This window comes from Apodemus sylvaticus, chromosome 6, assembly GCF_947179515.1.
Source record: "Apodemus sylvaticus chromosome 6, mApoSyl1.1, whole genome shotgun sequence".
NCBI lineage: Eukaryota > Metazoa > Chordata > Mammalia > Rodentia > Muridae > Apodemus > Apodemus sylvaticus.
In genome coordinates this window covers 35,235,681-35,249,209 of record NC_067477.1, presented here as the reverse complement: position 1 = coordinate 35,249,209, position 13,529 = coordinate 35,235,681, and the positions used below count along the sequence as shown (strand labels likewise).

Sequence of the window (13,529 nt, the reverse complement as noted above, 5' to 3'; positions counted from 1 at the left end):
TGTTAGCCAGAATAACTTGGCAACAGTGACATGGGGGTAACGAAGGCTGGGAAGGAGATGCCTGGAGCATGCTACATCTGAGACATCACTTGCTGGATAAGGAAGTTAGGCTGGGGACCTTTAATCCTCAGGGGCAGCTGGGATGATGTTTAAGCAAGGAAAAGGCCAAGACTGGGAAGGGGGCGGGCTCAGAGGAGGAGGGGGAGGGGGAGGAGGGGAAAGAGGAGGAGAGGGGGGAGAAGAGGGGGAGGGGGCTGAGCCAACACAAGGAGAGAAGCGTCTACACAGCGATGGAAGGAGCAATAGTGAGTAGCAGAAGGGCCTCAGAGAGGATGGAGGGAACCTCAGGGCTCACCACTCACAGCAGAACTGTGGCAGAGAAGCACAGCCAAGTAGAGGATGCAGGTCATATTGTCAGCAGACAACTGATTTCTCCTATGAGACAATGGAAAAGAAAAAGGGGGAGGAACTGGCGGAGATGGGAAGACTTAAAAGGCGTAGCCAAATGCAAAACCTGGACCAGAGGCAGAACAATGACTGAGCCAAGGGAACTGGAAGCCCGAGGGGAGGAGGTGAGGCTGTCTCACTCCTGAGTTCAGATGTAAAGAGACTGTCTAGACGCCCTAAGGAAGATCAGCAGGGCAAAGACCATGGACCCTGGCCTAGAAACTCTGTAGCAAAGAGGAAGCCGGGAAGGGCCAACCTTGAGGTGAGGCCAGATGGGGTGGGTCCCTGTGGACTCGCTACTCCCTGGCTTTTCACAGCTGGTCGTAATTTTCCATATGAAATTTAAACATGAAGAAGTGATCAACTTTAAGGACCGCTGAGAAGCAGGAGCTAGCTGAAGGCTAAGAAGGGCATGGCTCCTAATCCGAGCAAGATGGAAGTCACTGGTGGCTTCAATCAGAGCAGACAGAAAATCTGGCCATGGTAGATTCCCACTCAGTAGCCGGAAGGGTATTCTTTTGAAGAATTTTGCTAACCAAGGAACCTAAAAGGAGAGGGAAGGAGGAGGGATAGTCTTTTCACAGACCCACAGACCCACAGACCTCCACCCACCCACCCACCCCCCAACACACACACACACACACACACACACACACACACACGCGCGGAATGGCAGTGTATTTGAGGCAAAGCACTTATACATACATGGCGGCTCAAGACATGGGCCAGAGAAGGGTGTGGTTTTGTTTTTTTTTTTTTTTTTTTTTTTTACTAAGTGGGTCACCCCAGTCACCTGAGCGGGCTTCAAATGCCTGGGAGCCTTAGGCCAGCATAGACTACTGAGTCTGAGCTGTCATTAAGATATCTGAGGGTGGGAATGGGAGGGGATGATATCCCACCCTACTGCAGCCTGCTGGCTGGAGAAAATGCTTTCTGTGTAACAGTGGAAACAGCATTCCCAGCAGGCTACTGACCAGTGTCTGCAGCCCTGCTGCCCCCAATCCCTGCAATCCTGGCTGAACAGGAAAAACTGCCGAGGCGAAATCCAGCTGCCACCAGATTGCCACCCGTCCATACAGAGAGGCCCCAAGCCAGGGCTGCTACCTCAGACAGTGGTCATTTTTCACACTGTGCTGCTCCATCAATGTCCCAGGCTGTCTTTATAGCCACTTGCCTGTGGGGTCTCACACCTGCTTCCCTCAAGGAATAAGTGCCGGGTGTCATATCTCATTCTCTTTATGTTACTCTGACAAAAATGACTGACAAAAACAACACAGGACTGTGGAGGGTTTCAGACCATCATGGCAGAGGATGTGCTTTGTACCATGGTGGACCAGGAAAAGTGGGACCAGAACTAGGACCCAGGCTCCCATCTTCAAAGGCCCACCCCTTAGTGCCCACTTTGACCAATCAGATCCCTCCCACTTTCTAAAGGTCCCACAGCCTTCAAAATAATTGCTACAGACTCTGCAACAGGCATTCAAAACTAGTCCACTCAGGCTCAAGCCACAGCACTGACCACCCAAGCACAAACACAAGAAAAGGTTATATCCCGTTCAAATTAAGTTTTAAATGGATACTGCCGGGGACTGGGAGCCTTCTGTAAGCGGTGACTTAGGGCAAGGGCTATTTTCTCTCCTGTTCAGAACACCGCCTTCAAGGTCACCGTGAACTCTGCATTAATGGTGCATTTCTGAGCATGAGGCTATCTGGAGATTGGTGTGACGGGTGTGGAAATGGTCCCAAGATCCACACAGACTGCTGGTTAGAACTGTCCCCTGTCCCACCTGTTCCAAGGGAAGCTGGTCCAGGTGTGCGTCCAGAGAAAAGAACTGGATCTTGGTGGCCTTGTAGTCAGTCTGGGCTCAAGATACACACTCCTCTACCACCATTGGCCCAGCCTTCCCTTCCCAGACCCTTCCTTTTCTACCCACTCAAGCCTTGGGCCTGCTGTTCTGAGCCCCAGTGCTTTGTAGCTTCCTGTGGCACAGGTCAAGGCCCACAGAAGGTCCAGTCGTGGAGGGTCAGCACACAGAACATGTTTATTTCTTGTGAATTTATAGAACCACAGCACAGAGCAAGAAAAGTGTGGGTGGCTGGGGATGGGAACAAGGGCCCCTACCACTGTATTCTCTCCCACTGCAATCATCCGCCTAAGCCTGGGTCCACTTCAAGGGTTAAGTACAGAGTTGGGGGTCCACAGCTGGAGAGTGGTGGGTAAGCAGAAGAGGGTGGGGAGACAGGATTCAGCCCTGCTAGAATACGGTGGCAGGAAGAGCCCCAGAACTCGGGGCCACGTGGGATGAGGTCATTCCTTCTGCCCTTCTGGCCTCTCCATTCTGGCTGTCCAGCTATGTTTCCCCCAAATGAATACACCAAAAATATTGAACCAAGAACATACATAGGAGGCTTTATGTGGGGCATCTGAGCCCCAGGGTGCCCATCGCTACTGAAGAACACCATCTTCCATGCTCCCCTTGCCTGAGATCCCCAGAAACACTAAACCCTCTCCTCTTCATTGTTGGAAAGTAATCAGCCTGGCAGGGACGTATCAGGGAGACTGGGCAGGCAAGATGGAAAATTCTAGAGGCCTAGCCACTTTTCCCTCACCTGGCAGAAAGCTTCTCTGAGAAGAACCCCCATGCCACCTCACTACCAAAACTGTCCTGCCTCCTGGGGAGAGCCAACCAGGCAGCAGTACATCTGTGAGGATGAGGGAAGGAAATCCACCTCCCTGCGGTTGACCAGAAGCTGAGACAGAGCCCTCCACCATCACCGCTCTAAGATGGCCAAGGGGATGAAGACGAAGGTACAGAGCGACCCTTGGGGAGAGGCTAAGACTACAACAGGCAGATCAACAGACACACACAGGGAGGGCACTGGCAATCAACAGACACACACACACACACAGGGAGGGCACTGGTGATCAACAGACACACACACACACACAGGGAGGGCACTGGCGTTCAACAGACACACACAGAGGGGCACTGGCAATCAATAGACACACACACAGGGAAGGCACTGGCGATCAACAGACACACACAGAGGGGCACTGGTGATCAACAGACACACACACACAGGGAGGGCACTGGTGTTCAACAGACACACACACACACACAGGGAGGGCACTGGCATTCAACAGATACACACAGAGGGGCACTGGCTTGACTCTCACTCCCCATCCCAGCCTCGGCTCATGGCCTGCACCACAGCTCCGTAGAGTTGGCTCCAGGCAGTCCTTGTAGCTGGTGTGAAGCTGGGACCCAGGCACTTCTCCAGCATGTAGAGCAGGGACTCACCTACTGTCTGCAGAGGCAAGAGATACCTCGTCATCTAGTGAGAAAGTCCAGAAAGGTGAGAAAGTCCTATGCCAGATTTTCTTTCTCTCCCCTACCCAGGGCTCATGCTGCTTAAGCTGGTCCTGAGTGCCACCTTGAATGTCCCCCTGGGTCCCCCCTTTCCCTCTAAGTGTGAAAATGTACAGTGGATCCTTCTGACCACCTCGTGAGAGGAGCCTATGCGCTGTCTTGAAACTGTCTGCGCAGACTCAACCCTCTCAGTGCTTGCAGATCTCAGATTCCCTGTTTGCAAGGTAGCAGTCATGAGCTCAAAATGCCTATGCTATGGAGCCTGCTAGGTGTGAGGTCAGATTATAGCCCACACTCGTGCCGGAGTGACCTGCAGCAGTTCACCCTACCCCTCTGAGCTTTCGCTGATTCATGAGCCAAACAGAGAAAGCGCTAGCTTCTGTTAAAAGCACTTAGTGTAGCAGCTACGCACAGTAGGACTTGTCAAATGAGGTTTATTTACCCCACATATCTTATTGAATACCCCCTAAGGACTAGGCATTGTGTAAATGACCAGACGGAGAGCCAATCAAGACCATCCATACCCTCTCCTCACGGGAGCCTTCTCACAATGGGGTTGGGCACTATCAAGGCAGGGGCTCCCATGAGCCATGCCTGGACTATAGACTGAGTGAGGACGCTGTCTCTGACATGAGTTACTTTGTGAGCAGTTCTGACCAGAGAAACATTAGTGCCAGCGGTGCCAGCAGAGGCTTTAGAACACTAGGGCTCATGTTCTTGGTAGAAGCCTGAGGAGCACCCCTTGCTTGCTGAGACCTAGCTAGCATGAGGAAGGTTTAAAAGCTCACAGGTCACCTTAGACATCCTAGCCCTAGTGGAGTTGACCTCAACACAAACATGACTCCAAGCAGACTCCAGAGAAAGATCTGCCCAGCTGAGTCTAGCTACAACTCCGAAACTGCTTTAAGGGAGGACTTTCAGGTTAGTTTGATACCAATAGAAGGATGACCAAACCAACCGATGCCACTGGCTGCTAAGCCTTCATGGTTGTTACTGTTATTGTTGTTGTTGCTGTCATCGTCGTCATTTTGGTTTGGTTTGGTTTTTCTTTTTTTTGAGACAAGGTCTCTCTGTGTAGCCCTGACTGTCCTGGAACTCACTCTGCAGACCAGGCTGGCCTCATGAAGTCAGACATTCATCTGTCTGGGACTAAAGCAGCCGCTGTCACCACTATCACCACCACCGGCACCCAGCTGCCTGCATGGTTCTTAAAGAAGCCATATTAAAGAGAACTCCGATGCTCAGAGAGGTTAAATCCGTGCCAGTCACGTAGCGGGCACATGACTAGAGCTGCCCTTTATTTCTCTCAGTTGGGAGGTAGGGGGCAATGGGTTGGGACTGGGAGAGAGCGGCAGCTGCAGGTCTGGAGCTCTGGAGTGAGAAAGTCCCCCACTACCCACCGAGAAGGAGCTGAGCCTCACTCCCACTGCCCGATGCTTCCTGCCCAGGCTGGTCAGGTACTCCTGCAGTGAAGACAGGTCCTCCACCTTGGTCACTGCAGCATCGATCACTAGCATCACCTGTCAAGGACACAGAGGGCCCAGCACAGTCCTACCTGCTTACCACAGGCTAGACCCCAGGCTTCTCAACAAGGGAGGCTTTCGGAGTGCTGTCATCCGGGATCAGAGGGTGGCAGGCAGCCAGTGTCTGTAAACAGTAGGTGTTCGGTATGCGCTGGCTTCATTGCTGAAACCCCACCTATGAACCCTCCCTTACTGAGGATCTTAAAAGCTCTGATACACCTGCGAAACAATATTGCCTGCATGGACCAAGGGTAACCTGAGGCGCTGTGAGGATCAGAAGCCCTGCCTAGTTTTCATAGGCTGGTAGCCCCAAGGGGTCAAGATCTACCAATACAATCCACAGGGTCAGAGGACAAGGCTGAGAGCGAGGGGCTAGGCTGGGCCCAGCCAGCTTGAAGACAGGGTCAGGGAAGAGGCAGGGTCCAGGAAGAGGCAGGGTCCAATCCATAGGAAAGGGCATGGTGTGTGTGTGTGTGTGTGTGTGTGTGTGTGTGTGTCTACAGAAGCTGTTTTCCTAATCCCAAGTCCCTCTTTCTTTACTAAGACAATGTTCTGCAGATCTGAGACCTCGTGGCTCTGCCTCCTTCCCTCACCTTCCTAATGTGGTCCAGGAATTCTGGAGAGGACAGACAGTCCTCAGGGCTGGAGAACTGGCGGCCGTTGTACTGGAAGAGAGGCAGTAGGCTGGGTTCCAGGGCGAAGAGCCTGTGAGATAGGAGCAGAGGTCATCAGCACAGTGAGTGGTGACCCTGGCTGGCCAGAAGAAAGCCACAGTACACCCCCAACCTGGCACTAGCAGCTCAGTCAACACCCGCCTCTCTTCTCTGAGCATGCTTCAGTGTCCCCAGTCTCTCCCACTACCTGGCAGGCAGCAGCCTCTCCCTAAACAATTGAAAGCTGAGTTTGGGACAGGTAGGAATCTCAAACCGAAATCTAGGGGGAACCTTCCTTTTTGGATCAAAACATCTCAATGCCCTTGTAGCTGAGGAAGCTTAAAGTGACAATAGCATCAGGAACACACTCCTTGAATTGCTGGGCACTAAGTATTTCACATGTGGTTAACTGTGATTGAGTAACACCCCCCCCCCCATACTTTTAAGCAGAGGGTTCAGAGGAGGAAAAGAAGCTCAGAGACTTTGTTAAGCAAGTTGCCTTAAGTCACACAGTAAAGCCACAGTAGCTACCAGAATCCAGGGAAATGAGTCTAGAAGAATACAGTCGGCACAACCAGAAAACTTCAGCCTCGCTGGGGAGAGCTTGCATCTTTGTGTAACTCTTTTGTGTCACTGAATTTATTCCCCTTCTGTCTGGGAGAGGTTTTGTAAAGTCCTGTTCGAAAGTTTTGAGCTGGCCTAGGGAATGTGATGAGGAAGTGCAGCCCTTTGGTTTACCAAGCCTGAGGTGAGGCTGAAAAACAGCCGGCCTTCTCCTGTGGCTGTGGGGTGTTCTCTCTCTCTCTCTCTCTCTCTCTCTCTCTCTCTCTCTCTCTCTCTCTCTCCCTCCCTCCCTCCCTCCCTCCCTCCCTCCCTCTCAGTCCCTCTCCCTCCTTTCCTCCCCTCTCCCTCCCTCCCCCCATCCCATTCTCTTCCTCCCCACCCCCACCCCACCCCTGTACCCCCTCTCCCCAGTGGTGAGAGTGGATGCCTCCCCTCCCTCCTAGAGCTTCTCTGGTCCTAAGCCTGTGCTTTTTCATCTTACTGATAGCTGGACTTGAGCATTCCTGGGCCAGGACTACATGGTCGAATTGGGCTGTTCTACCAGTTCCAGGTACCTGCATACCCTAGCTGGCCATCGGGTCACTCATTTCCTCCTACCCGCCTGGCCTGACTCCTGGGAGCCGCCCTGCAGTTACTAGCCACAGGACACCGAGATAACAAAGGGAGGAAGAGTGGGAGCATTGCATCTAGCTGTCCACCCTGTGGGTGCTAGTAAAGGACCCTATCGGACCTCAACCAGTTCAGACAGGAGCCGCTGCTATCCAGGAAGAGCAGAAGGGACAGCACCACCTGTCGCTGAGCACACACCCCTCTCTCAGGAGCACTACCAGGCAGGCAGGCAGTTTCTCCTCCTCCAGTGATTAAGTCCAGCAGTCTCGAGAACACTGAGGTCAGGCACCCCTTCACTCGCACCCCAGAGCCCCGAAGCTCTCACCTGGCAAACAGCACAGTACCATGTTCCAGAGGACTGCGACTCACCACCCGCCAGCTCTGCCGGATCAGCTCTGACTCCAGGCGCTCCATGCTCTCTCTTCCAGGAAAGTCGGGGAACAGACGCAGTGATGGGACCCTCGAGGCGTGGGCGCCGTCTACACACATGCAGCGCTATCTCCTCGGCGACGCGGGGGAGCCCCCCCCCCCCCCACTCCAGGCCCAGTGCCTTAGTCGGGTGGGGCCCAGCAACAGCGCCTTTACTGGTCCAGCCCAGAGGATGCTCACAGCCAGCTTGGCCGCGGGCGCTTCCGGGGACCCCGCTTGGGCAGCTGCGCCCTGCACCCAGAAGCGCCTAGAGAACCGCCCATTAAAGCTACGGTGGCTCCCACCCACTCTGGCCCAGGGAGGCTTGCGCACTCCCTCTGCACACGCCTTAGGAAGGTACTGCCCGAGGTCTGGGAAATGTCCAGGCTTCAGAGTCTAACAGAAATTGCTGAGCCTCTGGGCTTGTTTTCTTTTTGAAAACTAATGATACGACTGTTTCTCTGGATTGGCTTGTGCCACATGCCTGTAATCTCAGCCCTGAGAGGCAGAAAATTGAAAGGATTACTACCAGCCTGGGCTACATAAATTATCTCATTCCCCTCCAGTAGTAAGTAAATGATCACATCCTATTTCTGATGAAGAGACCGAGTGTTCAAGTCTCTCCACTGGAAAACTCTTGGGCTTGCCATCTCCTGGGCTCATGGTCTTCTCTAGAGTTCAGCTAGAGGAACCTAAGTCACCAAACTGGTCTGCCTGTATGTCTGTCTATCTGTCCTCTGCTCAAAAACCCTGGGTACTTGCACAACATTGGGTCCACCAAAGCTCTCAGTTTAAGGGGCAGAGCCCAAACCACAGACATCTCCAGCCAACTGTGGGCTCCGATCTCAGGTCTGTTGGATCACTTCAGCCCCCAAACAGTAACTAGTAATGCCCTAGATACATATCCATGGAGTTAAAGTCATGTTCTGACATCACAAAATCTACTGAAAATGGTGACATAAACCCAAAACAAATAAACCCTCAAACCCCTCCAAAGCAGAAACAAAGAAACGAGGTACAAGGGGGTGGTGCAGTGGGCATCCTTCCAGCAAGTGTGAGGACGGGAGTTCAATTCCCAACACACACACACACTACACCACACGGACAGACAGACAGCTGGGAGTAGTTGTCTAATCCCAGCACAGGGGAGGCAGAGGCAGGTGGATCTCAGTGTATTTCAGGAAAGCCAGGGTTCTGTAGAGAAACTGTCTCAAAAGGGGAAAAAAAAAAATAAAGAGGCCACCTGACTGTAATCCGAGCACTGAGAAGTTGGAAAACTGTAGGATTTCTGGGGCTCCACTAGCCAGACGGTGAGCTCCAGGTACAGTAAGAGACTGTCTCAAAAAATTAGCTGGAACGACTGAGGAGGAAACATGTAACACTATTTTCTAAAAGTAGTTCAGGTAGGTCCCGTCTGCCACCCGGAGTGTGCGGCTGGCCACCTGTCTGTTACCTCTGTTCTTTCAAGCATGAATGTTCTTTGGCCCCAGCCCGGTTTCAGGGGCCCAGGCTTTGGGGGTCCACTCCCTTTATCTCCGAGTCTCTTCTGTTTCCTCAGACATATGGTAAGGGTTAGAGTGGCAAGCCCTCCACAGTCCTTATTGAATGGATGCAAATCAGTGTCCTTGGTTTTCAGTTATGAACAGATCGTTACCCTACAGACAACCCCATGTTAGATGTAGAGTGCTCAGTCTGTGACTTCTAGAACTTATCCTCGGGGCCTTCTCCCTTCCTCCATCCAAGCCCCATGAGAGCTTCTACTCACCTCTCCTGAATGACATCTGACCACAACCTATCTGGGTCTTCTCCATCTCTGTATCTCTAGTCCCTACACTGCAGCAGGAATGTAAGGTTTTAGGGCAGCCTGGCAGAAAGCCTGTGTCCTAATGACCAGAGGACCCAAGCAAGAGCACAAAGGGATAGTGCTTTCTCAATGCACCTGGCTGGTCTACGCCCTCCTCTCCACCCAGCTTATACTTCCTGGAAGTCCTCACCGGGGACCCTCCTGGCCTCTTAACATCACCTGAGGTCTGAAGAGTTCATGGGAGTAATGGACTTATGCCTATGAGGAACCCAAACCCACAGCTCTTTGTTTCCCTGGAGCCAGAGGTGACAGAAGGACTAAGGTGTGCTCTAATCTCTGCTCCCCTTGGGAAAAGGCTAAGGATCTGGTGTAGCTTAGGCAGTCGAGGTGAGGCACCCCAACCACCGATGCTCTGAGTTCTATTTTGAGGGGCTGAAGAGGTTCTCTCCTCCCTGTGGGATACACAATAGGTTAAAATCTAGGATAGTTCAAGTGTTCTCTAGTCAGAGCTGTCAATGTATCATTAAAGTCTTTAAAAGCTAGCAGAGATTGGGCATGGGTCCAGATACCGTGATTATTAGCCGTATCCTCCCAACAGTCCTGTGAAGGAGATGCTGGTTATCTCATCTTACAGATGAGGAAACGGGAGGCAAGGAGGTTAGCTGGCCAGTCACAGAGTTTTAAAAAAAATGATGGGGACAGAGTTCGGGGTCAGCTCTGACCGTCTGGCTTACTTTCCCCAGTGGCTCCCTCAGATGACCAGACCACAGCCACCAGGCACGCCCATAGCTCAGATTGCCCAACGTTACTGGATCTCATACAGTCAGAGCCCAGACAGCATCAGAGCTGGCTATGAATCTCTTCCAAACTTCTCCCTCAGGGACATCAAGTGAGTAGCCTGAAACAGGCCACAGAGGAAATGTTCACACATGGAAACTGGCAAATAAACTAAGGCTTTGTTTTGCCCCTATGGGAAATCTGATATTGAATATTTACATCCACTGGTTTGGGTACCCCTGAGGGAACCCAGAAAGCCAGGGTCCTGGCTAAGCTGTGAATGTACAATTCAGAACATACGAAACATCAGGATAAACTACAACACTTCTCAAGGGTGCTCTAGCCTCTTCTCAGTGTCCAGGCCTAGCAGAACAGTCCAGGCAAATGCTTCCAGTCAGACATGGCTGGGGCTGGAGGAGCCCCAAAGACCCCCCCTTTTGTACCAAGTCCTGCCCTTGATTTTCTATCTATCTATCTATCTATCTATCTATCTATCTATCTCTATCTATCTATCTATCTATCTATCTATCTATCTATCTATCTATCTGTTTGTTTATATGAGTGCACCAAAAGAGGGTATCAGATTCCATTCCATTACAGATGGTTGTGGGCCACCATGTGGTTGCTGAGAATTGAATTCAGGACCTCTGGAAGAGCAGTTGGGGCTCTTAACCACTAAACTGTCTCTCCAGCCCCCCAAAAGGGACTGGACTCTGCATGGGCTGGGGATCGAATCTGAGCCTCCTGCGTGGCAGGTGAGACTTCTAATTGTGGATCACTAAATAGGTAATATAATCTCTCATGGGCACAACGGAAAACAAGAAAAGTATCTTCCTTAGGCCTTCAGGAGGACTAAATGTCACACGTATCAATGATGTTAACTGGCTAGCCTTTAATCCCAGCACTTGGGGAGCAGAAGCAGGCTGATCTCTGAGTTTGAGGCCAGTCTGGTCTACAGAACAAGTTCCTGGATAGTCAGGGCTTTAGAGAAACCCTATCTCAAACAAACAAGCAAGCAAACACCAAGTCAAAATGTGCACGTGCGCGCGCGAGTGCGTACACACACACACACCACACCAAACAAACAAAAAACCTACCCCAAATCCAAAACAACAAAAGACAAAATAAAAATACTTACTAAGCTATCCACTCACAGACAGTTTAGGCCCTTTCTGACTTGCCTGTTCCTGGCATCTTCTACTCTAGAATGACAAAAATGACCTATCTTCCTCCCCAGCCTCCCTCCTGATTTATGGTCCTTGTGAGGGGTGAGGATAAAAGGTAGCCCAGGAGACCCCCAATTTCACAGAGGCACAAATCCCTCTGACCCTTTAATCCAATGCTAAGTTAGCAGTCACCTTCTGTAGACCCTGTTGGGGCGGGGGGAGGAGAAAACCATGAATGAATGAATGGGGCAGATGAAGTCCCAAGTGAATGTGTATTACCAGAAGGGACCTCTGTGTCTCAGACCCATGGGATTTGGCGTAGCCTTTTTCTGATACCTGTGGGAATGCTGACAGGGTGTACAGAAACATGGACCCCAGCCTTCCCCTTCAGATGTCTCTTCCAGCAGCCAGAAACTGTTCCCTTACAGAGGCCTCTGGCTGAGACTAGCTAGCCCCCCCCCATGCTGTGTGTATAAGCACACCAAGGTTCCAGGCAAGTAGCCGTGCATCTCACACGTCCCACCTGATCCTGGCTTTTCAGTACGTGAACCTCCCTTCTTGCATTGCCCCAGGCAGGTTCGCAGGATCACGCCCTGCGGGACACAGTGGATCCTTTGCAGCTGGTACTCCTGACAGACGAGCAAGCAGGACGGGGCCATCAGTTAACTGGAATGGAAGTATGCTGCCATGCTGAGGCACACATATCTCAGAATTAGGGAGAAAATGGTTCCCTTGTTTCTTTTTATACTGCCTGGGAAAGTTCAACAAGAAAGAGTAGGCTCGGCTTGTTACTGGTTTTAGCTTAAGGAATGGAAACAACAGCCACTGCCTCTCAAGGCAGCAAGTGCTGGGGAGGCCCACACTCCCCTGGCATTGGGCTCAGCCTGGCCAGAGCCTCAGCTGGGATGAGAATGGCCCCAGTCATGAGACACCATGTTGCTTTTTGCCATCTAGACATTTTTGTCAAGGACATGTCAGATCCAATCAAGCACAAGAACAATGTAGTGTTGAAAACAAGAGCTATTTATTACAAAAGTCTCTGAATATCTCTGGAAACTTAAAAAAAAAAAAAAAAAAAAAAAAAAAAAAGACAAAGTGTGGTGGGTCAAGACACTGGCTGCATTAGGCTGCCCGGTGCATCTTCCTCCTCACCAGTCGGCTGAGATGGACCACATCTCTGTCAGTTCCCAAGGGCTATAGCCCACAGGCAAATCAGCACCCTAGAGCCCACTGCCCCCTCCATCTTCCAAATAGAACCCAAGCACTTAGTGATGTGACCAAGTGGCCTTTTTTCCCATAGATGTATTTGCCAGTTTGGGTATGGAAGAAGAGGGAGGGAGCACCCTTTTCCCCATACTTGGGAATAAGAAGAGACCCTTCTGTCCCCAGTTGACATTAAGGGGAAGGACATGTAGGATCCCACTGAACTCTCCTACCCACTCTGGCTCTAAAAGCCGCTCCCTGGTTACTCTAGGGTTCCTTCCCTCTAACAGTGCCTCCAGAAATAAGGCACAAGAGAAAATCAGCCACCTGTTAGAGGCCCCATGGGCTATCTTGTTAAAAGTCAAGCACTGGTACTGTATACCCTTCTCCAGGAGAATCTACCCACATGGTCCCCCCACTGGGCTCAGAAGAAACCAGCCCTGCCTGGGCCTGAGGGAAGGGGGGGGGGCAATGAGAGCAGAGCTCCTCAGTCCTCGCCAGAAATGCAATTAAGCAGGCAGCCTAGACTGTGCACAAACTGCACTTCCTGCTGGGGTGTGGGCACAGGAGGGGAGTCAAAAGGGCTGAAGCCATGGGTGAGGACAGTCAGTGGGTCTCAGATCTAATTAGTTACCCTGCCTTGCTCTTGACAGGGCTACATTTCCTCTATTAACATTAATGATGTCCAAGCATAGCCCAGAAGCTTCCCTCGCCACCACTCTGTAGGTAGCACAGCCTGTCCCTGAGACCAATTTCTAGTCTCCGTGGCAACCACCTCCTGGAGATGCTTTAAAGAACTCTGACCCTGTCTGTCAGAGTCGCTGAGAGCTACAGCAGAGGGAAAGTGGACTGTGGTAAATCATTAAGCCTTGAAATATCAAAATCTTCTGGGATCAAATAAATATTTTGTTCTGAATTGAAAGGAAAGAGGCAGACTAAAGGATAGGACTTGGGTTGATTTAGCTCTGACAAAACTTTTACTCCCTTTGGGCAAGGAAATGGAA

At 51.4% G+C, this 13,529-nt stretch overlaps 1 protein-coding gene across 2 annotated transcripts; it reads right to left on the bottom strand.

Moving 5' to 3' along the window:
- Positions 1-2,471: 2,471 nt before the first annotated feature.
- Positions 2,472-12,227, bottom strand: Ngb (neuroglobin). 2 transcript variants are annotated; one of them, XM_052185335.1, is made up of 4 exons: positions 7,493-12,227; positions 5,935-6,046; positions 5,219-5,338; positions 2,472-3,756 (listed from the first exon to the last, which is right to left on the bottom strand). In XM_052185335.1, exons 1-4 carry the CDS (start codon positions 7,654-7,656, stop codon positions 3,622-3,624), a joined length of 531 nt encoding a protein of 176 aa, XP_052041295.1. In that variant the 5' UTR covers positions 7,657-12,227; the 3' UTR covers positions 2,472-3,621. The 2 variants fall into 2 exon arrangements, 1 of the variants encoding a protein (XP_052041295.1); XR_007978318.1 differs by lacking the exons at positions 2,472-3,756; positions 7,493-12,227 and having other exon boundaries at positions 5,258-5,465; positions 5,935-6,787.
- Positions 12,228-13,529: the final 1,302 nt, after the last annotated feature.